This window comes from Parus major, chromosome 1A (assembly GCF_001522545.3).
Source record: "Parus major isolate Abel chromosome 1A, Parus_major1.1, whole genome shotgun sequence".
Taxonomy (NCBI): domain Eukaryota; kingdom Metazoa; phylum Chordata; class Aves; order Passeriformes; family Paridae; genus Parus; species Parus major.
In genome coordinates, this window is record NC_031773.1 from 21,605,595 (window position 1) to 21,631,527 (window position 25,933).

Here is a 25,933-nt window from a genome sequence, read left to right on the forward strand (position 1 = left end):
CTGGACTATTTTGGCTCTCCCTCCCATACAATTTCATTAGGCTCATGCCTATCCCAAGACCTCCTGTGAGATTAATGCTGCTGTCCAGCCCAGCAGATCATGGGAGCACATGAGGCTGGCAGACACTCATAAAGTGTCTGCACTAGTGACACTAATAACCAGAAACACAGAAGGAAGGCACATAGCAAAAGTATTACTTTAAAAAAGGATCAATTATTTGCACGGGTAGAGAAAATAGCTATGCATGGCACCGGCTGGGCCTGTGATGTGGAAGTGATGAAATTAGACAAATGCTTACATGGAAAGACACACTAGTTTGGATTCCTTATGGAACAGGAAAATTAGGGAGGCAATGCTACAAACAGTTCCACTACTTTCCCAGGCAAAACCCATCAAATATAGTATTTGTTGCACATGCATCAGGATACTTTTCCTGTGCCCTATACTGAATCTGGGAAATTCTGCTTACATTGTGGATTTTAGTCCTCTCCATCTCTTGGCTGGGAGTAGTTCCAGGAGGCATCCAAGCCCAGTTCTAAACCCACACACGGTGGGTTACCAGGTATGAACGCCTGAAATCTCTTTTACAGTTATTTTCCAATCTCAGAGAGCTTGTAGGTCTGGGTCATTTGCAGGAAGATTTAATTTCCAGATCACTACAACTACTGAAGTTTTTGCTGACCTGAGCAATAAATGCCAGGAGACTTCCTTGGTTATCCATTAACTATATCAGAACCTTCTCAAGGCCCAAGTCCCATACAGTGAGCAGACATCAGGCACTTGAGTAAAAACTGGGCCAGTTGCCCTGCAAAAGCACTTGTTCAAACAATCCTCTCAGACTGTGCAGCAAGTCGTCTTCCATGTCGAATTCTAAGATCTTTTACTATTCTCATGTCTCATCACAAATCCTTTGCCACAAATCCACACAACCATCTTCCAGCAACCCTGTCTTCCAAGGTAATCCAATTTATCCACACACAGCATGTATTTCTAATCTTTTTGCTCCTCTAGTCCAGATGGATTTTCCTAACTTTTTTCTCTTCCCAGCTTCCTTCTTAAAAAGTATATCGTAAGTGCATTATTTCCCCCAACACCATAGAGATAGAAGCAATACAAAATGCCAGACTGACAAAAACATTTTCCATTAAAGAGAAAGAACAAAGAAACAAGCACTGTCCTGGTATTTTGTATAAATAATTTCCTTTCCTATAAAACAGGGGTATGAGAATGGGCATGCTGTCTTAAATACAAAGCCTAGAATCTTAAGAGTTGCACAACAACAAATAAAGTAACATGAAAAAAGCTCAAACCACTTTACCATTGCTTATCCACATCACCACTGTCATAGCCACAGTAAATCCAGTAATACCATTTTCTCAGCCTTGCTGCCTGGTGTTTCTTTCTACAGCTTGCTATGTCTTTAATTAGAGAACATAATTCTTTGTATTTTCAGTTTTACAGGAAATTGCTTGGCTCCTTGAAGGCTGACTAAATGACAGTAATAACAAACCAACTGATCCTCTTTAACAGGAATTGCAGAGAAACCCTGTTGACTCAAACACACAAGAGGGAAAGTACATAGCTGATTTGAAAGGAAACAAACTGTTTTGTGGAGGAACTATTAATGAGAAGTGTTCTTTCTGTGAATAATTTTAAAATATAGGATCAAACAAATCCTGCTAATTGGCATCTCTGCTGTTGTTGGAAAGAGAGAACTGTTGGAGAATGCAAGCAAAAGAAAGTGGAAAAAGCTGGCTTTATCAGATGAATGGAAGGGGGAGTATCTGAAGTCTCACCTCTAGACTAGTTTGCTCTAACTTATGCCCTTTTTGTCCCCCCTGAATCTGAAACCAAATTATTTACCATTCTCCTTCTAATTTCACCTTTTATGGATGAATTTCACTCATTCTAGATTACATGTCACATATCCAGTGATACTGAATAGGATTAATTCATGGGTTTAAACTGAAGTCTGGTCTATACAGAGATGGCCCCACTGTGTACCACAGTCTAAGTTGCCATTCCTGTCAGTGTACATCAGTGTAGTCTATAAAGTCCGTGTGGAGCAATTCAGCTAACCCTGAATTATGCTGAAAATAAATGCTCTTTTGGGCTTGGTTACTCTAAACACCAAGTGTTAAATTCAGTATCTACAAATAGACATCTATTGCCATCTAGGATACCACAGGATATCCCTCTAAACCTCTAGCTGCTGGACCAAAAGGAAATGGATTCTGTGGCAAATCTGCCCATTCTACTGGGCATGCTGGACTCTCCATGGCACCTTAATTGTCACAAGAACCTTGTGTTGAAATAGCTATCTCAGCCCTAGGTCACATGCTGATGTGGAGATACCTAGACTTAAGAGACAGGATATTTTATTTTTACTTTAAAAAATTTCACCTAATTTAGGTTCTAAACCTTTCTTATTGGTAACAGAGAAGTAAGGGATGGGCCTTTTTCTGTATGATAGTTCCTCAACTGAGTGCTAGAATAATCCTCCTTTGCTGTGAGGGTAAGATTCAGAGCCAGACCGCAAAGCACATGTATTACCTTGGGATTTCACCATCAGTCACAAGGCCTTTTCTCTTTGCCAGGAAAGCACTAAAATTATAAGTAAGGAATAAGATGCTTACAAATGGCCCTTCCCTGAAAACAAGATGTGGTAGGTTGACTCTGGTTATATGCCAGGTGCCCACCAAAGCCTATCATTCAGTTGGACAGGCAAGAGAAACTTATGAAATTCTTGTGAGGCATTACAGGGAGAGATCACTCATTAATTACCATCATAGGCAAAAAAAAATGTGTGTATGTTAATTTAATTCATTACCAATCAAATTCAGAGTAGGATAACAAGAAATAAAACTAAATCTTAAACACTTTCCCTCCATCCCTCCCTTCTTCCCAGGCTCAGTTTTACTTCTGAGTTACAACCTCCTCCCCACAGTGACGCAGGGAGAGGGGAATGGGAGCCATGGTCAGTTCATCACACATTGCCTCTGCCACTCCTTTCTCCTCACTGGCAGGACTCCTCACACTACAGCTTGGGGTCCCTTCTCGCAGGAGACAGTCCTCTGTGAACTTCTCCAAGGAGAAGGCTGCAGTTCTTCATGAACTGCTCCAGCATGGGTCCCTCCCATGGGGTGCAGTCCTTCAGGAACAAACTGCTCCAGCGTGGGCTCCTCTCTCCACAGGTCTCTCCTGCCAGGAGCCTTCCCACAGGGTCACAGCTTCCTTCAGGCATCCACCTCTCCTGGCACTGGGTGCTCCATGGGTTGCAGGTGGATCTCTGCTCCCCCATGTACATCCATGGGCTACAGAGGCACAGCTGTCACCCCGTGGTCTGCACCACAGGCTGCAGGTGAATCTCTGCTCCAGTGCCTGGAGCACCTCTTCCCACTCCTTCTTCACTAATCTCTCCAGGTGCTGTTGTGCAATTGTTTTATTTCCCTTAAATATTTTATCCCAGAGGTGCTACCACCACTATGGGCTCAGCCTTGGCCAGCAGCAAATCCATCCTGGAGCTGGCAGGCATTGGCTCTGCTGGACTGAAGGGAAGCTTCTGGCAGCTTCTCACAAAAGCCACTCCCACTATCAGAAGCTTGCCACATAAACCCAGCACAGGAGAAAACACCAAACAGCTTAATAATACAAAGTGGCTTGTACCACATTTATGGATGGCAGTAAAAGTGGGCATATTTTAAAGAGAAAGCTCTGTGTGTAGTAAGTGCCTCTTGTGTTTGTGGTCTTGTGGCAGTAAAATAATAAAGCCACTGCAATTGGCCTTTTTTCAAGTGGCAGGTGAACCAATGTTTTTTTTTAAGACAATCTGTTACAACACGAGCAGGGCCTACCAATTTCTCCAGGCAGTGGTGAGACATAATTGGGTAGCAAGCACCTGCAGAGACTAATTCACACACCTATTTTAAACACATATTTTAAGATAAAAAGAAGTAGCATTTGTATCTCTCTCCACTTATTTAAATGGAAGATTAGAATACTGCTTTCAGAGGACATCTAACTCCTAAATGGTTAAATGAGATGTAATGAATCCTTTCCTTCTGTGTTAAATTTATTATATATATAAAAGAGGGTAAAAGAAAGGGAAGTTTAAATAGACCTAATACATTTCACAACAGTTTTTTTCCAGTTTCTATTCAAATATGAATTTTACCCATGGTAAATTAGAATTCTTTGGAAACTTGCCCATAACCTTTAAACTTTTCTGGTTGATGATCTTAATACACAATAAAGGCTTTTTATCAGTAAATTATGTCTGGATGGAAACCAAACTGTGACTCCTACTCCTTCTCCATGCCACAACATTTTTGCAAAGCTGAACAAACATATTACACCAAGCCCAGGTCACAGAAGTGTAAATACCAATACACTATATTAACACAAAACAGTCCAAAAATAAGACACAGCCAAATTATTTCTGCAACATGCAACAGCTGAACGATGCAATATCTTTACCTGGAAAGATACTGCATAATTGTAATCTATAGTTAAGTATGTTTAAAATGGATTATCAATCTTTCATTTTTTCCCTCTATGCATTCATGGCTAAAAGTAAAATGGAATTGTAAACTTGACAATCTCATTTCAGAAACTTCCTGTAACTACTATTAAAAGACCATGATCACATATGCAGATTTGAAGAAATCAGATTACCTGAAAAGGCTTTTGTTATCTGGCATAATCCCTCTTTTCTGCAAAGAAAATGCTGGATTTCTGGAAGTAGGTTTACCTGTATGTAAAAAGAGAAGCTTTAAAGATTTCATTCAAAAAAAACATTCTTTTTTTCTTCAGTGGAAAACGCCTTAAGTAGGTTTGTGTTTAATTTATCAGAGATACCTCATGTGCAAAACTCCCATCAATATGAAGAGGAAATTATAACTTTGCCCTCCTTGTGACGCTGGAATAATGAAATTAAGGTGTAGACTCTTCCTCTGTGTCCATAAAACACCAAAATTTTAAGCCTTTACCTCTCCCTATGGCTGCTGAATGTTGACCCATTCCCTGTCCCCTTTTCAGCCTCTGCAGCTTCTCTGTTCTGTTCAGGTACCAACCACTGTCTCTCCCTGCATGGAAATACCCTCTTGAATTGCTGTGCTTGAGATCAGTAGTAAGCCAATGTAACTAAATCACAAGCAGGCTCTGCAGCAAAACACTGCTGCACTTTGGTACGGACATGCCAGCAGCAAGTAATGTTAGTTCAATATTTAAAGTTTTCTGGAGGAATGGGCCATCTGGTTTAAGTCCCTGCTCTGCTGCAGACTTCCTGAGAGAACTTGGAAAATTCCTTTGATCACCTTGTGTCTCAGTTATTCATGTGTGACACATCTGGACATTGCAGCATGCTGTCAGGATTATTATATTGCACAGCATTAGAGGCTCAGATATGTTATTATAGGTAGAATGAGAAAAAAGCAGTTTGCAGAAGCCTAGGGTGCTTTATTGTCTGAGCATATTCAAAACATGTTTTTTGCAAACTATAGCTGCCATAAAAATTTCACTTTGTATACACTTTGATAGGTCATCCTGTCCCAGGGAACCCCAGTGCACACGCTCGAAGCTCTGACTTCTGTGGACACCAGTAGATTTTTTGTATCAACAAAGGCACCTTTTAAAAGCAGCTCCATTTCTCTCACACCCTCAAGCTGGAGTCAATAATTTAGAGTCTTGCCATTATTATCTGTGCTATTTTACTTAAAATACAAGTCAAACTGTACCTGTAACTTGGCCACATTTTATCAAAGACTTCAGTTTATATTACTCACATATCTTTATCAACAGGTCAGGTGTTTACATAGAAATTACATATCTAAGTAACCTAAACTGTGTCCACAACATGCTCAAGTGAGAAAAAAAAATCCTGAAAATACCAAGATAATTGGTACTACTGATGCTTTGGACTGTGTGGAAGCAGGTTGCAGTGCCAGAGCAAGGAACTCTCTTGAAGGCCCTGGTCCAGATTACACATTATCGATTGTAGGAGCATTGTCACTGTTTGCAGAAGTGCCTAAATTATGTTTTACAAGGGAGGAATTGCATAGGTGAAACTCAGTAGTGATATAAGATATGAAGCCTAAATTCATGCATCTCTATCTTCTGCCTATACTATCATTCAGAAATATTGCATGCATTTTCTAATTGTTTCTCACTATTTCTAAATACCCTTTTCCAACAGGGAAAATTGCTTAAATAATTGCCTTTTTAGACAATTTTGCAGCCAGACATGCTGGTTGAGGGTAGCCAAGAATCCAAAAGTTCAAGCTAAAGAAGAGTAAAGGTAAACTTGACACTGAGTTGTAACAATTTTCAGTATTTACATTAAAATACTTACAATCAAACTAATATACTATGTTCAAATGAGAAATTGCTTATGATAACTGGATGTGATATAAAGAAGAATGAAATACTGGTACCTGACAAGTATTTCTCAGTAAACAGCAAACATGAAAAAACATTTCTGCTAAGCCATGCTGCTGCAGTATAAAATAAACATTTGATACCTCTCTTATTATGAGTGAGTGCTGCAAATCTGGGCTACCCTGTCCTTCCATTCCCACAAAAGATAGTACAGTAATTTCATACCTTCTGGAAATGCTCTATATTTCTCAAATCTTCTGTTTGAAAGCAGCCAGTACCATCATTTCTTCTGGAAGATAAGCAGATGAAAAGATCCCAAGGGGTCATACCACCTGTTTGGAAAGAAAAGAAGCACTTTGAGAAAGAAAATATCATGCTATTCTTATTTGCATAAAAAATACTTTTGAGCAAAATCCTGAAGAACAGCAAACTGTTGGAGAGCTAATTACATGAACAGCTACAGGTGGCAGAAGGATAAAAGACATATTTGGTACCACAGTTCCAGCTTTGGAAGTATATTTCACAGTGGGCATTCCCTGTTATACTTGCCTTCTGATGTCCAAACCCTGCTGTTTGACCTGTTTAACATTCAGAAATTAAAAAGTTTGGTAACACAATGCTGCTTTAAGTTCTTCTTTGTTTTCTGAACTCCTCAACGTGCATGCTTATAACATGTATCCAGTACGTGCAGTGGTGGTGTTCTTCTGAGGTGTTTCTTTAATGGGAAGCAAATTTTACAGGACATATTACTGGTCATGCTATTGCAAATAGCAGGAATTTTGGTGTAGTGGATTCTTAAATATTAGACACCAGACAGCCAGAGCTAGAACTGGTGTGCAAGTGGAAATTAGATTGCTAGCTTCCGAGCTAATGCGATGCTTCCTTCCTGGGGCAAAGCTGGCCTGAAGATACAAATAGGTCTTGAACTTACTCATATCTCATCATGTGATGTGGTTTAGAAATGCCACTGTTGCTTCAAATAACCTTGGTCAGCTTCCTCACATGATCATTTGTTTTGTTCTGTATACAAGCTTTGTTATATGGACCAGTTAGAGATGGTGACAGCTCACAACAGAATTATTACATCTGCTGAGGACACCATATGTTCAATAAAGAGTGAATTATTTCATTGACAGGAAGACAATCAGTAATAATGAACTTACAGAAAGGGCAGTCAAAGAAGCAGTACAGTATCCACAAGTATAGAATCAGGTCTCAAAGCTCCCTGCAGAATAGGTATTTCAGGGACTGGCTGGTTCTTTTTCCCAAGGTTGAGAAGATTACATGTATTTTAGTCCATTCTGTGCTATCCATCTGTGATACTTTCTTTATTTTCTTAGATTACCCCCTTAATTTGGTCCTACTGATGGTGCACAGAGGTATGTATTTTATTTATTTCCTTTCTTTCTTTCTTTCTCCAAAATGTATTTTTTTCCTATCCCACTCATGATTACAAATGTCAAGCAGGGTAAAGATTCCACTTAAGGAGATTTAACACTCAATTTATGTTAAGTACAGTAATGAACTGATTGTATAGAATGGATTCAGGTCTATGAAAGTAACTATCACTTTTTTATGTTTATAAGCACTGTGACAAAGCTGAAGAGATCAATTTTCAGTTATACTGCGTTTATTACTGTAACAAGTTCTTCAATTTCACATTATGAGAACCAGTATTATGATATAAAAGTAATTAGGGCATATGAAATTTAGGCAAGACAGATTCACTACATGCTTCTTTGTGAAAGAAACAACAAAAAAGCCCCTGCAGGTAGATAAAAATGTCACAGATAGCAAACAAACGAAGCATTAAAGAAATGTACAAGCAAATATCTCACTTTAGTGCAAAAGTTTGGCAGTGCTAACAACCTACTCAATGACCTCACCAGCTATGTAATTATCAGATAAGCAAGTTTTTATGCCTCTGACTAGTAAACACCTTTGAATAAATCATTATAATTACATATAAATCACAATGCCTGGTTGTGTGCAAATTGAAAGGGAGCTGGAGGGAACTCCATTTCTCAGAAGCAGTTCATTTCCTTCCCTTGTTTATTGTGACACATCCTGCCCTGGGAAGAATTTGATCCCTGACTCCAGAGGATATGCTGCACTGTGTACTTGCCTTTAGGATACATCAGAGTGATCAATACGAATGTACCTAAGAAAAGAAAAGGAAAATGCACCCTCAGATCTGGTTTGCTTTTGAGCCAGTGCCCAGGAAGTAGAAAAGTTCAGGAGAGCTTGAATGCCTGCCATTACTTGTGTTTTCTATTTGCGTAATTAAACCTCTAGCCAGTTATTTCAGTACAGAACAATCAGAACTGAAACATGTCTATTTATAGAAGTCAGGAGACTTCCTATTAGAAAAACAGCGTACATCTAGTACTGTCTCTCAGATCAGGCTGACAGAGCAGTGTGACTTCTATTTAAATCATCAATATATCCCTCATTAACTATACCTGAAAAAACATTATTGGAAAACAAAACCAAAAGAGTCATGGGTTACCTCAGCTATTTAGTTCTGTAACAGGTTCCTCTATTTCATTTTGCCTCGAATTTGCCCATGTCACTCCTTCCAGAGCTTAATGTTTTGTGGAAAATGAACATCTATGATCAGGAAACCAACAGTCTGTCTTCCTTCTGCATATTTAATAATAGTAGAAGTATATCTCAGGGAAAGAAGTGCTACTGTTATTAGTATTCCAGTATTACATGGGCCACACAAAGGACTGAAGATTCCTTCAACAGCACTTCTTTTTAAAGTAAAGCAAGATACATTCTACAATAAAAGAGAAAGAACAAAAGTGATAGTAATAATAAACACCATCTGTATGGAAGGACTTGTGTTTCAAAATGTTTCTAGAGACTTTAATGAAGAAACCTTAATAACGTTCATAACATTCCATTTTCAATGTACACACTGTTTTGCTGTGTGTACATTGAAAATGCAGACTTCAAACCAGAAGCAAGCTTTTACAGGACATTTGAGGGGGAAGGTTAAAAAGAATGCTTCATATCTGAACAATTTAATTACTAGAAATTTGCATGAAGCTTTTCCCACAGAATGAACTTTGTCTCTAGTTAAGGAAATCTGTTTGCTTTATTCAGCAAACCAGTGGAGCTCAGCACACAGGAGTTGTAGATCAGTTAGTATGAAATCACACCTCATGGGGATACTCTCTACTCTTTGCATTATTTTGCACTTGGACAAGTAAAAGGGTGGTAACAAGATAAGAATATGTAATTGCATGTTCGTTTGCTCTCTGAATATCATTTCATATCAAGATAGTTCAGTCTGTTAATTAAGGCCTTGCACACACAAGGAATGCTCATCTGCAGAATTATATCTAACTATGGAGGCAAAGTGAGCTTGAAGTGGATACAAGCTGGCAGCGTGATGCTTTTATTCACCTGTCTTTTGCCAGCTCTTAGCCTCTCCTCTCCTGCAGTCTTTGAAGCCATAATCCAGTCCTATCTCAAAAAGTATTTATATCTGCAATGTGTATCTCATATTTACCTAAAAATACCCACCCAAGTTTCTACTTCAATTAATAGCAGTACAGCATAATTTGATTGAAAACTGATGTGATCACCTTTTTTTCTGAATTAGTCAAAGAACATGCTATTCAATTCAGAGAGTATGAAAACTGAAAGCTTTTCCAACTGAAATTTGATATAATGTAAAAATTCTTATTTTCAATGAGATAGCACTGTTTTCATTGGCTTTGACACTTATTTTTCATTTGAAATAATTAAAATAGCTAATGTAGAAAAACTAATTTAAAAGTTAATAGTTTAGGGAGAAAAGCAAACATTTTTTAGCAGCAGAAAAAATAGCAATGCAGACATCAATAAAAACATTCAACTTTTTCTGCAATAATATTCTGCAGAGACTTTTTGTATTCTGATAGAATAGACCAAAGTTAACAGAAACCAAATGAGAATTGTAGGATTTAATGGGGTTTCAAGTTTATAGATAAACTTCAAGAATTTCTGAAGTTGATTTCTAAAGTAAAGTGATTTTATTCCAGTCTTTGAAATGATCACATTCTCCCCATGAACTATGGCATTAGAGGCTAAATTTTGCAGGAAAACTGTTAGATGCCCGCACCTCTGGAATTTTTAATCTTTCAGGTGTGTATTATTTAATTTAATCAAATGACTAAGTTTCATTTCATTACCACAGGCTAAAATTTCACTTTTGCATTATCAAGGTTTCCATCCTGAATTTTGAAATGAAACAACTTTAAAAATCAAATAAAATGTTCATCTTTCATGTTTATCTTCCTGTATTTCATCCATTCTGGGAAATATAAAAAAATAAAAAGCGCCATTTGGATTTATTTTTATTTCATCTCAAGTCAATTTACAATTTTGCATTTGCTCACACCACTACCTTGAAATCAATCCATTTATGAGCTCTAGAGACAAAGACAAGAAACAGTCAGCATTTATTTGTCAAGAACATATTACATAAAAATAGTCTCCTTTCTTCTGACAGAGTAACTGATCTAGTAAACAGAAATCAGAGAAACCGATTTAGTGGAAAAAAGCAAATATTAGCAATGAAACAATTTGACTTTAGTAAATCTTTAGACATTATTTCCACATAACATATCTATGAGGTGATTGCACAGCTAGTTGAAAAAATGAAGTCTAATCCACTATCAAAGTGGATTTTTTTTTAAGTAGAACCTCAAAAAATACTCCACTGTACATTCAATTCTGAACAAATATTTTGGTAACAAATTGAATGATGGAATAATAAGTGCATTTATAAATAGCAAGTGACATCAAGTTGAAAAGAAGTATAAGGACATTGCAAAGCATGGTCAGAATTCAAAATAATTCTGATAATTGGTCCAAATTCAACCCAAGGAAATTCAAAACATGTTAAAAGTGCCATAGTTCATAAGAAGAAATCAAATGGAGATGTATAATTTGCCACAGAGCACTACTGCAGAGAAGGACCAAATATATAAACTACATATGAACTAAGAATACAATATTGTTTCCAAAAAAGAAAAAAAACAAACCAACCAACAAAGCAAATATAAATAATTTTTCAGCTGTTGGCAAGTATTTATTGATGCTGAAAGAGTTGAATCCACTCCTTTAAAATTTCATTTTTAATTTATTCCATGACAATTCCCCACAGAATTCTAAATAATAGCCCTGCAGATATCAAGAACTGTAACCAAACCTGTTTATGAAGGTTACGGTAGTAACAATGTTCAGGGGTTAATTCTTCTGCTTCATTTTGTTTTGGTCATACCTCTCCAGTAACTCTGTTCCCCAGTTTTGGAAAACATGGTTTCAGTAAAGGGTTAGAAAAAGGAGATAGATTTTGGAAGACCTCCTACAGGGACTAACTTAGATTGAGTCAATCCTTTGTCTAGCAACTCACACAGTGATGTCTTTTTGATTTGGTACCAAATCAGTTTACAACACACCACTGTTTTAACTATTAATGAGAGTCAGTGCCTTCTTGGTGTCTCACTCTGACCTGCACCAAGGAGGCTGGGATAGGCATGAGGCTGGAAGGGGATACAGCCAGGACAGCTGGCCCCAATTGGCCAAAAGGATATTCCACACCATATCATGCTGTGCTTAACAACAAAAGCTGGGGAAAGAAGGAAGGGAGCCGAGGGGAAGACACACACATTCAGAGTGATGGCATTTGTCAGCTCAATAAATGGTTTGGTTCCACCCATTATGAAGCTCCTGTCTTGGGGATGGCTGAAACTTGTCTGTTCACAGGAACTGGTGAATTAATTCCTTGTTTTGTGTTGCTTGTAGACACAGTTTTTTACCCTTCTGATTCTCTCCCTTATCCCACCAGGGGGAGATGAGCAAGCAGTTGGGTGGAGCTTTGCCGATGGCTGGAGTTAAATCACAACACCACAGAATAAATTTTTATCCATCCAAAATCAGCTGTCACTAATCACTAAAGACAGGATACAAAGTAAGCACTTTAATTTGCAGCAAAGAGTACATAAAAAGAGTTTCTAAACACATGTATCAAGTACTGGAATACCTTACTCTAAGGAGGCTATAGAACCACTGCTAAGGGAGATCCTGATATTTGTACAGGATCCTTTTTCAAGAGCAATTCCTGTCAGTTCTACTTGAAAAATATTTTCTGGCACCTCTAAGCTGCATGGATGTAAAGAGAAGATTTTCAGGAAAAGTTATTGTTTACATACTGATGCATTTAACAGTATTCAGTTATAGCACGTTGTAATCCTGATCTGTAAAAAGAATAAATATAAGTTTTAGATGAATGTAAGTTTTAGCTTCATGAGTCTTGAGTCCTCATAATATACAAGGGGGAAAAAAAAAGTCAACCTCCTCTTCCCCTGCATGGTAATGGAGGGACCACAGATTGTACTGAATTGGGTGAGGAAGCATGGATTTATAGAAGTAGCTGTTTGTGCACAAATTCTACTTTAAACTGGACAGACAAATATGTTGGGCTTCAACCCTGCCATGTAGTCAATTTATAAGAGCCAATAGTTATCCAGCCAGGATTATAATGTGGAAGCACTAACAGATGTCTGAAAGACACTTCTTCTGCCTCACTGAAAGCCTCTGAATTCTAGTCTGATTTTTATGCTCTTCAGCATCTCAGAGGGCAGCAGCATTAGGCAGGCTGTGTGTTGGGGTCTGAGGATGTGGGAATTCTACACCTCTGAAGATCTGAGCTTCACAGATATCACTCCAGGGGAAAATATCCTTTGAAGCCTATTTCTGGTTACAGCACTTTGGCTGTCTTCTTGTGCAAATATCAGAATGGTGCTTGTTGGACTGAATAGTTTTTCTTTGTTAGTGGCATGTCTTCTTTCAAGTTTTTGATATCGCTGTTTCATTCCTAAGACTTTCCCTAAAGGAATGTCTCACACCTAGGTGTTCAGAAATTTCTCCTCAAAACAGTAGTTATTGGAAGTATTTAAATCTATCTTTTGGTGTTGCCCTTGATGGTAATGAGCTATTACTACCATGGACTGACTACAACAACAATGAAGAAATGATCACTCCATATAAGTGATAGCACAGGACATGTTGGTGAAGTTTCTGATATTTTCTGAAGTATTCTGGAAAGCAGCTATTCACCTGCCCATATACAAATCTGTCACTGTTTCAGAGTGTGCTCACCACTGACTATACTCTGCCATGACACTAGCTTAGCTTGAGAAATTAGGCTAAAATCTATTGTCACATTAATCGCTGTGGTGTGTTTTAAGTGTGAGAAAATACCCTACGTATGAGGCTGAGACGGCTGGACACAGTCAATTCATTCACAGAATACTTGTGCAGTTGCTGTGTGGCTGCCAGGGAAAGGCTGAAGGAATCCTGGGGACAGTCACTTCTCACTCCCCTTGAGGATTGATCAGGATTTTTTCTTTTGGCTCAACGACTCCCTAACTAGGAGGATTTGAAGTGCCAAGGGAAGCACTCTTCGTAGAGGAGAGGCTGGTGTGAACTAAATGGAACCAGTTTAATTCCAAGGACAGTTCATCTGTCTCCAAACAGCTGAGCACAAAACCTACATGCCCTGTGCTCATGAATTAATGCACAGTCACATCTGAGTTCAGAATTCAGGCAGTGAAATACGCATTTGAAGTTGTTTGCAGTGCCTGTCATAAAAACAGAGTAATGCTTGACTATCCTGTATCTCTTCTGCCAGTGCTGTGGAGGGATATTTGGTCTAACTAAAAATGGAGAGGCATAATGCTTCCACTCTTGACAGAAAGAAAGAAATATTTTATTATTGTTTATTTATATCAGGGACAGGTTTCAAGCCTGCTTTCCTTGCCAATCCAAAGGCAAATTTTAAAAGTAAAAAAATAAGCATAATAATCCAAGAGCTACCTGTTTCTATAAGAAATATTCTCAAATGTGTAAAGATATTTTAATTTCTCTGCCTGGTCTCAAACTCTGAAACTGCCTTAGACCTAGCTACCAAGTCAAAGAGGTACCATCTTCCTTACTGGAGCAATTGATAATACAGGGTAGATGACTTTCTCCAAAAGAAGCAAAAGAAATCTACTGCAGGCATAAGTACAAGAATGGAAACAGACAGGACAATCCTTTCCCCATTTACATCACATTCAGTCATGCGACAGATTAACAATCCTTTCTTCTATCAGTAAATTACCAAACTATAACAGACAACCAAAAAGAATTTTCAGACCTACAGGAAATGTTTTAAAGTTGGGTTTTCAATTTGCAGATACCCGTTGGTAAGACAACAAAAGGTATAAAAAAAACCCCAAGAAATTGTAGTATTATTAAACCATATCCATATATTTTCTGTGCAACCAAAGAATGGGTAGAATACTGGAAATAAAAGTGCATTCAAAAATTCTATGAGTCTGACATGGGGAGAAGAACACTGCAGTACGACTGCAGGAAAGGCTGTCAGGCTAAGAATAATTCTCTGCTGAGTTGTATTACAGATTGCAACACTAACAACCTGTAGGTTTTATGGCAAAACCTGTCAACTCAAGGTATGAAAATATGCTGTCAAAATACTTTCTGAGCTGTAGAAGAGTTCAATAGCAAATAAAAGGAACATATGCAGTTCTGACCCAACAACAAACACATTGGGGCAATTCAAACACTCAAGTCTGTTATTCCACTTCTGTGCTTACACACTATGCTTTGGATGAATATTCAGATTCCTCTGGTATGTTCTCCACACACAGGTAGTTTCTGCACAGCAAGCCTCAATGAAACCAAAAGCTCCTAATAATCCAATACAGTATGCTCTTCTTGTATGCAAGCTAAAATAACCTAGAACCCCAACTGCTCCCAAATGCTGGAATTCTTACTTTATATGTATTTAATACACAACATAAGCTACAACAGTCAAAACTGCTATATATGTTTCTCACCCACATATTGTAGGATTTAAGGATGGAAGTACTTGGTACCTAGTTAAAGCACAGATGTCACAGATCCGCCAAAGCTCAGCTAAATTAATCTGTGTGTTTTCTTACCTTCTGTGAAGGTAGAGGAGGAAACTGCCTGACAAAAAAGACAGATTGAGAAATATTATGGACAGGCTACTGAGAGTAGATTGGCATGAAGAACCAGGTGAAAACTGGAAGGAGAGAATGTGCATGTGGAAAGAAGGGTCATGCAGCTGAGACATGCAGGGACCAAGCTGTGTAATGGAGCCCAGAGGAACTGCAGCAGGTGGGAGAATTCAAATAGCACCCTGCTCCAGCTGTTCCCAGGGACGTTGCAGGAAGGGGGTCTGCCCACAAAGTCTCTTATCCACAGACACACACACACACGGAGCACAGAGGCACAATACTGGGTGTGGTAACCCCAGTAACCCTGATACAAGCCCCTGCCCTGGTACCCCCAAAATGTCCCTGGGGAGACTCCACCACAGCGCCAAACATGATGAGTGAACTGGAGCTCCAAAGCACCTTGCGGACCTTGTGGAAGCACATCCTAACTTGGATGAGTGTGTACACAGAACAAGTGGTACTGAGGCACCTTTCCCCACTAGACAACTGCAAAACCTGTGGATCCTGCTACTTCTATAAGAGTCTGGGTTTTTAGAAAGGCACATGCAAAAAACAGAAAGAGCTGGTGGCTGGAAATAAGACCCAATTTGAAAGTAGTTCCTAGGGAGGAGGAGTTCTGTCCAAGGAAACCAAATTGTCAGCTTGTGATTACTTTCCATCCTGCATTTCACTCCAATATTTCTACCACTCCCACTCTTTGCAACAGAACATGATGTACCTGAGCTGAGAAGACCTCTGAATGATGGCACTAATGAGAATTCATCATTGACTTTAAAAGGTAGAAACTGAACCAGAGCTGAGAAAACAGCCTCTTCCCTTCTATGGAAATATAGCAGCCTCAGAATATGCAGCTAAGGAGTAAATGGGTTTATTTATCTTAATGTCCTGTCTCATTCTAATTACAGTGAATGAGGATATCAATTACAATGTTAAAATACTGAATTTGATCACAAATGCAAGAAACAAGAAAACGTACTTTAACATCCAAATCACAGACCTTGATCACTGCAATGACAGCACTCAGGCACCTATATCAACCCTTATTAGTGTGACAGATTCCCTCATACCCAAGAGACATGAAACAATACTGAAAAAACAATACTGAAAAAAAGAAGTTTGGAAATAAAAGCAACGACTAAAGTAAACAGTATCATGACACAGGCTCAACCACTGGCCTGCAATCATCTACTGTGTTTGTTTTCTTCTCCCTGGGTGGCCATGCAATGCCCCAGGAGACAGCCTAAGCCAGTGACAGTTCCTAAAACTCAGTGCAAAGCAGGCCACCCTCAGTCAGGGGAAAAAGAGTTTAGATACATGGACATGAGCCATACTGCATCACTTGTCCTTAGAACTAGGGAGTTGACCCATTTTATTTATGAGTTAGACAAAACTGCAGAAGACAGTGATGCAATAATTAAGTCGTGCCAAATGTAAGGGTTTCCAGCTGTACTTCAGATACCACTTTCTATGTATCACTCTACGCTGCCTTTCACTTCTACTCACTTGGCGTGCCATGGGATAGTGGAAGTCCATGACAGATATCTGGACTGCCATGCAGAGAATCCATAAAATATGGAGTCTAAAGTAGACCTTGAAATATCTCTGCAAACATTTTAAAGAAATGTAGGCTCAGACCTCACTTTTGAATATAAACAGATATCCTCATACTGTTAGATTAGCAAAAAGAAAAAAAAAAAAAAAGGGTACTGTAACATCTAGGGCGTAAATCCTATGTGCCATGGAGTTGGGTAAAGGAAGAATAAAACCTAATGCTTTCTCCTACTTCATATACCATCCTGTTCTAAAAAGGCAACCTAACTAGTCTAAGTTACCTTCTGAGCTAGTACTTTCCTGAGTACTTCTTTTTTCTACTCTCAGAGCTTTTTTTAAAGCCCTAAGACTACATTCCTAGGGAAAATAGGGTAACATGTCAAACTCTATGTATTTAAAGTCCTTGACTTCAGCCTGACCTTTATAGAAAATTACCTCAATTACTGTTTGTTGAAGAATGACTTCTAGACAGGCTCCACTGATACTTTGCTTCACTGTGGCTGTGAAACCTGAAGTGAGAGAGTTTTTTAATACATTTGCTGAAGCCAAATGGGAAAAAAATATTTAAATGCCTAATTCCCATTTAGACAGACAAATGCTTCTTTATTTCTTGATTTGCTCCAAAATAGCTAAATCTTGCTCTTACTTTGTATATCAGCCTGTTGAACAGTACTTTGGCATGCTGATATGTTTTCTATTTTACCTATTGCAAAAAAAAAAAAAAATAAAATAATCATAGTGATTTGGTTTTATTTCAAATAAACAAAAAACTACCTTGTCTTACTTCTCCATTTTACACCAAAAGTCTTTCTTCAATGAACAGATCAACTGAGCTGTATTCTATCAGATCTAAAATAACTGTGGTTCTGCCAGATTCATCTGATATTTACAAAACACAGAAGAACACTCTGTAAGCTCTCTCTATATAGATACTTCAAGTAGTTGCTATAAATTAAAACTGATAATCCTTTTCATAGCTAAATATTTATTTTTGAAAGCATTACCACAAATGTCAGAAACAAAGCCATTAAACAATAATCTTGTTATAGAAACACTTTATGACTTGAACAATTTAGTTCAAACTTTCCAAAATGCACACCACTCAGCTCCTCTGTGCTTCCCTCTATCAGAGTAGGAATGTATTTTATTTATGTGAGGCACCATTGAGGAAATATTTTAAGACTATATTTTTTTAGTCCTGCTACCAGTTAAAGTTGCTCAAATCCTATTCCACTGTTACTTTTTAATCCAAATCCCTTCAATATTTTGCCTTTCTGTTGTGAAAAATGGACATTGTTTTGTAAGGAAACATGCCTGCCAAAAATGATAGAAATTCTTGATATGTGGGGTTTTTCCTTTTTAACCAAAGTGGGGGTGGGGGGGTTCACTTTTAGTAGTAATTTTCTGTATTAAATAATTTTTTCCAGAAATTTGAAGGTTCTCATGACTAATTTGAAACTGAGAAATAGTTTCAATTTCTGAGTATGTCAGAGGAGCCTCTACTCTCTGACATCTGTGCAAACTAGGATTACCTCCAAATGGACAACCTCAGGGACTGAGTAAAATAATATTCAATATTACATTGAAAAATCAGCTCTGAGGGAGTACAGTGAACATCAGAAGGGTAGAATAATCATTCCACTCAAGAAGAAAAGGTTCCCTTTTGATGTAAGATAAGCCAGCATAACAACAATACGTTGTGTGAAATTTTCAGAAACATGTTCTAAACCGTGGGTGGCTACTGCACTTTTGATGTCTGGGGTGGCTTTAGGATGCAGCATTCAAAAGAGCTGTCAGCTGAAAGTGGATGCAGCTGGAGAAAGTTGGAATCTGAACCTAGGAATGGCGTGGGCTGGCTGCAAATTACAATGAAGGCCTACATAGCGTATAAGCTTTTTTCTGCCTGAACCAATGAAAGTCATGGTAGCCAAAGTAGAAAAGAAAAAAAAAAAGTGTTTGTTTCAGTGGTATATAATGCCGCTACCTAAAATGGGAGCACAGTGCTGAAAGGCAGCAGCACACTTCTCACAGCTGACCAGGGCTCAGAGCCAGTGACTGCATCAAAAAGGGTCCTCAGCTTCCAGCAGCCAAATCACTGAGCAGTCCTCACCAGCAATCCCTTACAGAGAGTGCTCTGGCAGGACAGTGACAGGCTTCTGGCTAGACTGACTGACATTCTCCCAGCACCTATATTAGCAGACAATTATCTGACATTTAGAAATGGGCATATATATTTATAAACCAGAGTGTCTGCTTGAACCCTATCAGAGCCAGGATTCATTTCTTAAAGGGAAACATTTTAAAAATACTTTAAAAAGCAATTGTATGCTGCTACATTCTTATCTGACACACTACAGTTATAAAAATTGCCTCAAACTCTTCTACAGGATTTGCACGTTACTAGCATATTACAAGGCTGGTATACTGATGCCTAAATCCCTTGTATTTATTTAATTTCAGTAGCTGTGCATATTGCTGCTTTTCCTTTGGCTGACATGTGGATCTTCCTGGACACTGGTGTTTTTCAGATTCTGTTAACATGACATAATTTATTCCAGTAAAGCTTTAATTTTAGCTCACTGTGTAATCAGTGTGTACCATTTTAATTATTGTAATCTCTAAGTCAGCCCCTTAAATACCACTCTCTACTGGACTGTATGTTCTTCTTAAAAAAATAAATAGAACATTCTGAGAGAGATATGTTTGGTACATTTAGGACTAAATGCTATATTTTCATTTTACCTGGCAGAGCTCAGTCTCTTTATACTTCTGTTATAAACAAATAAAGAATTTCACTTTCTAAATGAAAAGAGTGCATTTGAAACAGAGGATTCAGTACAATCTTACAGAGGGTTTATTTTAGTAATACAAAGAAATCATTTGTGTGCTCTTCTGCAAAGCATGAACATGTTCTGCTAGTAATTAGGAAGAAGAATACATATTGTTTAGAAAAATATATGATGCATTTAGATTTTCTAACATGAAACCACAGCATCACATTAGAGAGCAGAATTCATTTGTGTATGTCAGAAACTTATGTCTTGTACTTGAAACCAATGATGTGTGCATCATGAGATTAATTGCTAAAAGCAAAACTAAAAAGTCATCAAGATAATGGATGTTTCTGGTATGTTATTTCCTTCCCAAAACTAAACGAACTTCCATGTTATGGAAGCAGAATAAATCTGTTACATGTTTGTAGCACAGTATGCTCTGAGGAACACATTTCTATCTATTTAGCTTGTTTAGGAAGTTCCTTGTTTAACAGCATACAAAGAAGTGTTTCTAAAATGTGTGTTTTATTTGTCAAAACTTAGCTCAGGACTCGCATGACATATATTTTGCATTAGGAAACCAACGAGTTTTGTATACTGTTGGTTATATATTTGTACCAACAGTTAACCAAAAGGATTTTGGGAAGAGAAGTTACATCTGCTAGATTAGAATATACATATGTATTTGTATGGCAACCCACAAAATATTTCTGTGGCTAGCTTCACCATTATTATTTTGCACAGTATTTTATATTACTGACTTATGATAGAATGATCTTGTGCTTTTGCTGGCATGCTAGGATCTCCAGTCCTGCTTATTTAACCTTATTTCCACAGGGTTATTTACACTTTCAGAACCTGATTTCAATTTACTTTAATTTTCTCAGAGACTTTTGTATTTATAAAAGCTGAGCATCTAGTGACCTCTCTATTCCTGACATTTCCTTTACTCTCCAGTATGAAAAAAGAACAAAAACCCCAGTGTCCCATTTCTGTTCCAAAAAAACTAAACTGCTTCCTTCAGTGGGTTGGTCCTTGTAATTGAAAATGGCAACCAGATGTTTACAGAACACACAAGAAATTTTCCTTAGGGCCTTTAGTCTTTACAATTGTTTGCTAAAGTTAGTTGGATTTCATGGAAACTTGTCTGAGGCTGAAACAAACAGCAAGTAGGGGCTCCTCCTAACTGTATTTGGTAAAATTTAAAAAAAAAAAGTTAAAACTAGTATTTCCTACTCTTGTTGATATATTTCTAACTCTATAGAAAACCATTCAGCAAGGGAGAAAATTTTTTTCTCTTAGTACTTATTTTACATGCCATCCCATGAAAAGCATCTCTATTTCATAATACGCTATTCTCTTTCTACCTTCTCAAAGTTCAGCTGGCTATTATCTAAGCACAACAGATTTTTGCTCCCTTCCCTTTTCCCCACTCCCATCAGGAATATATTCTCATAAATTCTGGGGATTTTGAGAATATTTTGCATTTTAAGAAAATGCTCTAAACTACATATTGTTTGTTCCTCCAAGCCCTGAATCACCACAGCTGATTCATACCTGAAATCTCTCCATCTTTAGAAATCACCATTTTCCCTCTTCAGTTTTTTTTCTCAAGGCTATTCATGTACTCCAAGAAGTCTCTGAGACCATCCCCCGCCAGAGGACTCACTACACCCAGTATAATCTCTTTACTTAATATTTCAAGACATCTAAGATTGAATGCTCCACAGCTCCAGGAAATCCATTTGATTACTTCACTAGCTTTACTCCCAAAACAGATTTCCTAATAACAACTTTGTTGTAGTACATCACACTCTGATTACTACATACATGATGAACAGATTGTTCTTTTTTCCTTGGCAGCAGAATTTGTTAACACTTTGCATTAACAAGTACCTCTGTTTACCCAAACATACCAGTCTTCACTCTTACTGAAGAAAGAGCATCACTGTGTCCTCCTGTCTCTACCACCTTCTCTCATTTTCACTAATTTTGCTGATATGGTATGTCTTGGAAAATGAAAAACGGATGTCTGACAGTCACCAGCCATGGCCCTGGGGGCCTCCCAGACCTGTGGCTATAGTTTATTCTCTAGACTAATTAGCAGCTCTGAGGAAACAGTTACTGGCTGCACTTACGAAGGAGCACTTCTGCAAGTTCCTACCTTGCTGCTGGCCAGATGTCAGCAATTAAGCTGATACTTTTCCTATTTAGCCTCTGGTCAAAAGTATGAACAGCGAGGAGAATAGTGAGGGGTGATAGAATATGCTAAAGGAATAACATAAAGATACACAGCAAAGAGCATGCATTTCATCCTAGTTCTGACAGTGACTCATACAGTTTCTATCCTAGTTTTCTCCATCTCTAAATGATGTGGCAACATTTTCCAGCTTTGGAACTCCAACTGCAAACCAAAGTGAACTGAGTAATTTTCTTCCATGAAAAATGTAAATTTTCTTTAAAAAGTAACTTTTCCAAAGGATACCAAACAAACCAAAATGAAAAACTGACAAAGACTGACTTGGAAAATTGGTTTTGCAGAAAATCAAATGAGAATTTTCTTGCTTTTTTCCCCAGCTGCTTCTTCAGTCATGCAATATAGAGAGAGACAGAAAACTCTGCAGATAGCATCACTCCACATCTATGAACACCTGTGCCTGCTCCTGCAGCCTCATGTTTCCTGGCATTCCCCAAGCACCAGCTTTTACTGGGAGTGACCACCGCAGGGTACAAAGAAGCGACAGAACTCTCTATACAGAGAGCCAAGAGAGGGGCAGCAGAGGCTTTAGCTTCCAAAAAAAACCCAATTCTTAAACCATCATTTTACAGCAAAATGAGTTATGCCTGAACATATTCAGGTGGCTTTATCAGTGAGGGGGTATTTACTCCTTGCTGTAATACATAAGCAGTACCACTTTAAATACCAGACAGATCTCTTGACCTTAGCACATAAAGAGAAAGGCCAAGATTCGCTCAGATTTGCTCCCATGGGTCTCAGTCATCCCTTCCTGTTCCTGGTGCAGCTCCACCCAAGCACCACTCCCACATCTGCAAACAGCCAGATCATCCTCATAGTTAGTTGCTGGAACCAGGGCTTAGTTTACACAGCCAAGTATTTGAATACAGCATGCTCTTAAAATAGCAGAAAACAGAACAGAATTCAGTGTATATTGATAATGTCAGAAAAGAGGAAATAACTTCAGATCTAATATTCTTTGCAATATATGTAAATTTAAGTATCTATGTAGTATATAATCCCTATTTAACAATGTCAGGAAAATTAATAGGACATGAAAATGGCATTGATTTCCATGGAAATTGACAGAAAACCTACATTGAACACAGAAAAGATGAGTTCAATACTCATCTTATGGAACACTAAATCACACAAAAAAATCCCAACCCAAATCAATATTTGTACTGTGGCAATCTTTCTAATGGCATGGCTAAAATTTAATCTTCAAAGGATATCACTCAAACTGCAAAAAGGCAATAGTAAAGTTTAAATACTTAACTGCAGTATTCTAAAAATAGGAAATGATCATGTAAAAGCAATACTATGAAAATGGTTTATGATTTTTTTTTTTTTTTTAAAGTCCCTCATTGCAATTGCAAAAGCTTCCACCAAATTACTCTCACTCTAAGGCAGCAGGGAGCATATAATGTTATGCTGCACTCAGTTTGTCAGGGGCCTGAATACACGTGCTTTTTCCATGGCCAATCCGATGGGCTACCACTGAGCATATGCACAATCCTTTCCATTCCAAGAGCTGGTGGTGATGACAGAATTTTGCATGTTATAGCAGAATGAATTAAAATGGGCCAGTCAGATTTGTAGCATACAGCTGCACACATTTCTTGGAGCCTGAAGTTTGCTGAGATTTGCTTAACTATTAGTAAAGGTGAAGAATTGAGAAATGAAGCAAATGTCTATTAAGGGAGGGTCACCAAAGACTAATGACACAGGCACATTCAGCAAAGGACAGAAAAACTGATGGCTCCGTAAGGAAAGATATAAGTAGTCAGTCTATCTTTGAAGATATCATCTGGGCAAAGGATGGAATTCAGGAAAGATCCAGGCAGCAGGCAGTGGGAACACTATTTCTGGAGGGCAGAAATTCCTACCAGTGAAACAAATTTCTGAGATAAAACCTTCCTTCTAAAAAGTCTTGTGAAACTGTTGGCAGGGTAGCACAGTCATAGGAACACACAAATCCTGTTAATCTTTACTGTGGTAACAGAAGATGAGAGCTTCTCAGACTGGAAGAACAGGGAAGAAGGCAGAAAACACTGAAAAATATTTGGCAAGTTCTTCTCTGGTATTTGCCACTATGGGAGGATCTAAGGGGGCTCTGAAGCCAGGTGGCTCATCCCACTAATCTCTGACAGAGCAACACCGCTCTGTCCCGGGTTGAGGCGAAAAACACGGGAGGGGAGGGGAGGGAGGCCAAACACAGTACGTGGCAAACCAAATAAATGTGCCATCTGTAGATGTACTGGCCAATATAACCTGACACCTTTCTTATCAGCTGTTAAGATGAGCTGTTTGCTCATCAGCAACTTCTTTTTAACTGTTTACTTCAAAATGGATTTACCACAGATATTTACTGAAGATAGTGACCACGTTAAAACAGATTTCCCAAGGTGGTAATCCCAGCTTTCTCCAAAATCTGACTGTTCCATCATTTGCTACTAACACAGCTCTAACACAGTTCCACCTCTTTATCTCCATCCCAGCAGCAGACTAAGAGATGTGTTAAACTTACAGCAAACTGACTCATTTAGGTCTGCTGAAAAAGGAAATCTCAAAGAGCTCAGAGCAGGCACAGGTATTATCAGATGTCAATGGACTTTTCCCTTCATGTGAGTTTAATTACTAAGGAATGGTGAAAGTACAACTACTTTTTGTTCAAGCAGAGCAGCTTGAGAATTTACTGACAAAGCCATTTTTCAGTGAAAAATTAGGGGCTTGAATAATTTATGTTTTACTGCACAACACATCTGTATTGATTTTTCATAGTAAACCCATAAACCACAGTCTCTTTGCCATGATTTAAAAAAAAAAAAAAAGCAAAAAAAAAAAGCTATGTTTTTCCTTTTTAGCCAGCTGTTTTCCAGTTACCAAAACTCAAAATAGTTTTGGTTGATTTGTAAGAAGTGAAAAATTTCCACTGAAGAAAACTATTCCCCTGATGTTACTCTCTGTACTCTCTGACAGCAATGAACTCAACACAGTGCTGCAGCCCAGGTGTTCAGGATCTTTCTGGAAGATCGGTGTGCAGAGCTGTCAAATTTGGGTTTCAAACAGTGGCAGAACTGGTCCCAAAACTCTAAGCAGGCCAACACAAAAAAAAAGTTAGGAATGTTTTGTGGTGAATTTTTTTCCATATATGACTTCAGCTAGAGTCTTGGCTCTCAGCCATTCAAAACAAAAAAAACCTTTCAAATTTAGAGTGAACTTTAAAAGATATACGAGCAAGAAAGACTGCACACAAACAAAAGCACCTGATAGAGCTACTAAATAGTACCAAGTAATAAGAAATTACTCTTTTAATAGATTTTTCACAGCACTCATACTCTGTGTTTCTCAGAGCATTATCTATATATTTTTAACTGAGGCCTAAAGGAGCTTATTTTTCTTATATAACTTAAAACACTTCTATTAGAAAAATATTATGCCAAAGAATCGCTCAAAATATACTTCTCCAAAATAAGGAATACTATCCCATCCAGAAGACTAAACCCCATCATCTAGGGAAGAAAATTAACTTCGAATGTAATTTTCTTAGCTGTACGAAAAGATATGTTGGTATGTAGATATGTTCTAGTACTTACTTCTTGTTTTTAAAACATAACCTCAAAGCTAGACACATAACAGAGAATAGTTAAAGGCAGATTTATGCTGCTATGAAATGGAATTAGTAGAGTCTTACTCTTTGCCTTAAATTGGCAAGCATTTGACTTTTTTACATAATCCAACATCTGCTGGAAGCTGTAGGATGTTCCTGGAAAATACCTGACCTTTTTATTATTTTTTTTTATTATTATTATTACTGGAAAAATACTTCAGGAAGTACTGATTCTAGCCTGTAAATTATAAATATCCACAGTTAAGCTAATTTCTGCAGAGGCAATATTTGGAGTGTAAAAACTGTACAGGAGAACTTCAGTTTGAATTCAGCACAGTAG

General features: G+C 38.0%; 1 protein-coding gene across 6 annotated transcripts in view; it reads right to left on the reverse strand.

Annotated features, from left to right (window-relative positions):
- The window catches only part of CPED1 (cadherin like and PC-esterase domain containing 1), a 164,101-nt gene that overhangs the window by 108,091 nt on the left and 30,077 nt on the right, over nucleotides 1-25,933 (reverse strand). For 4 of the 6 annotated variants that reach the window (XM_033514493.1, XM_033514494.1, XM_033514495.1 and 1 more), the window contains 2 exons: nucleotides 6,601-6,707; nucleotides 4,675-4,750 (listed from right to left, as the gene is read on the reverse strand). In XM_033514493.1, the coding sequence (XP_033370384.1) occupies nucleotides 4,675-4,750; nucleotides 6,601-6,707 (183 nt within the window). Of the gene's footprint in view, nucleotides 1-4,674; nucleotides 4,751-6,600; nucleotides 6,708-8,884; nucleotides 9,150-25,933 lie in introns of those variants that run through there. The other 2 variants (XM_033514496.1, XM_015627444.1) reach the window with 2 other exon arrangements.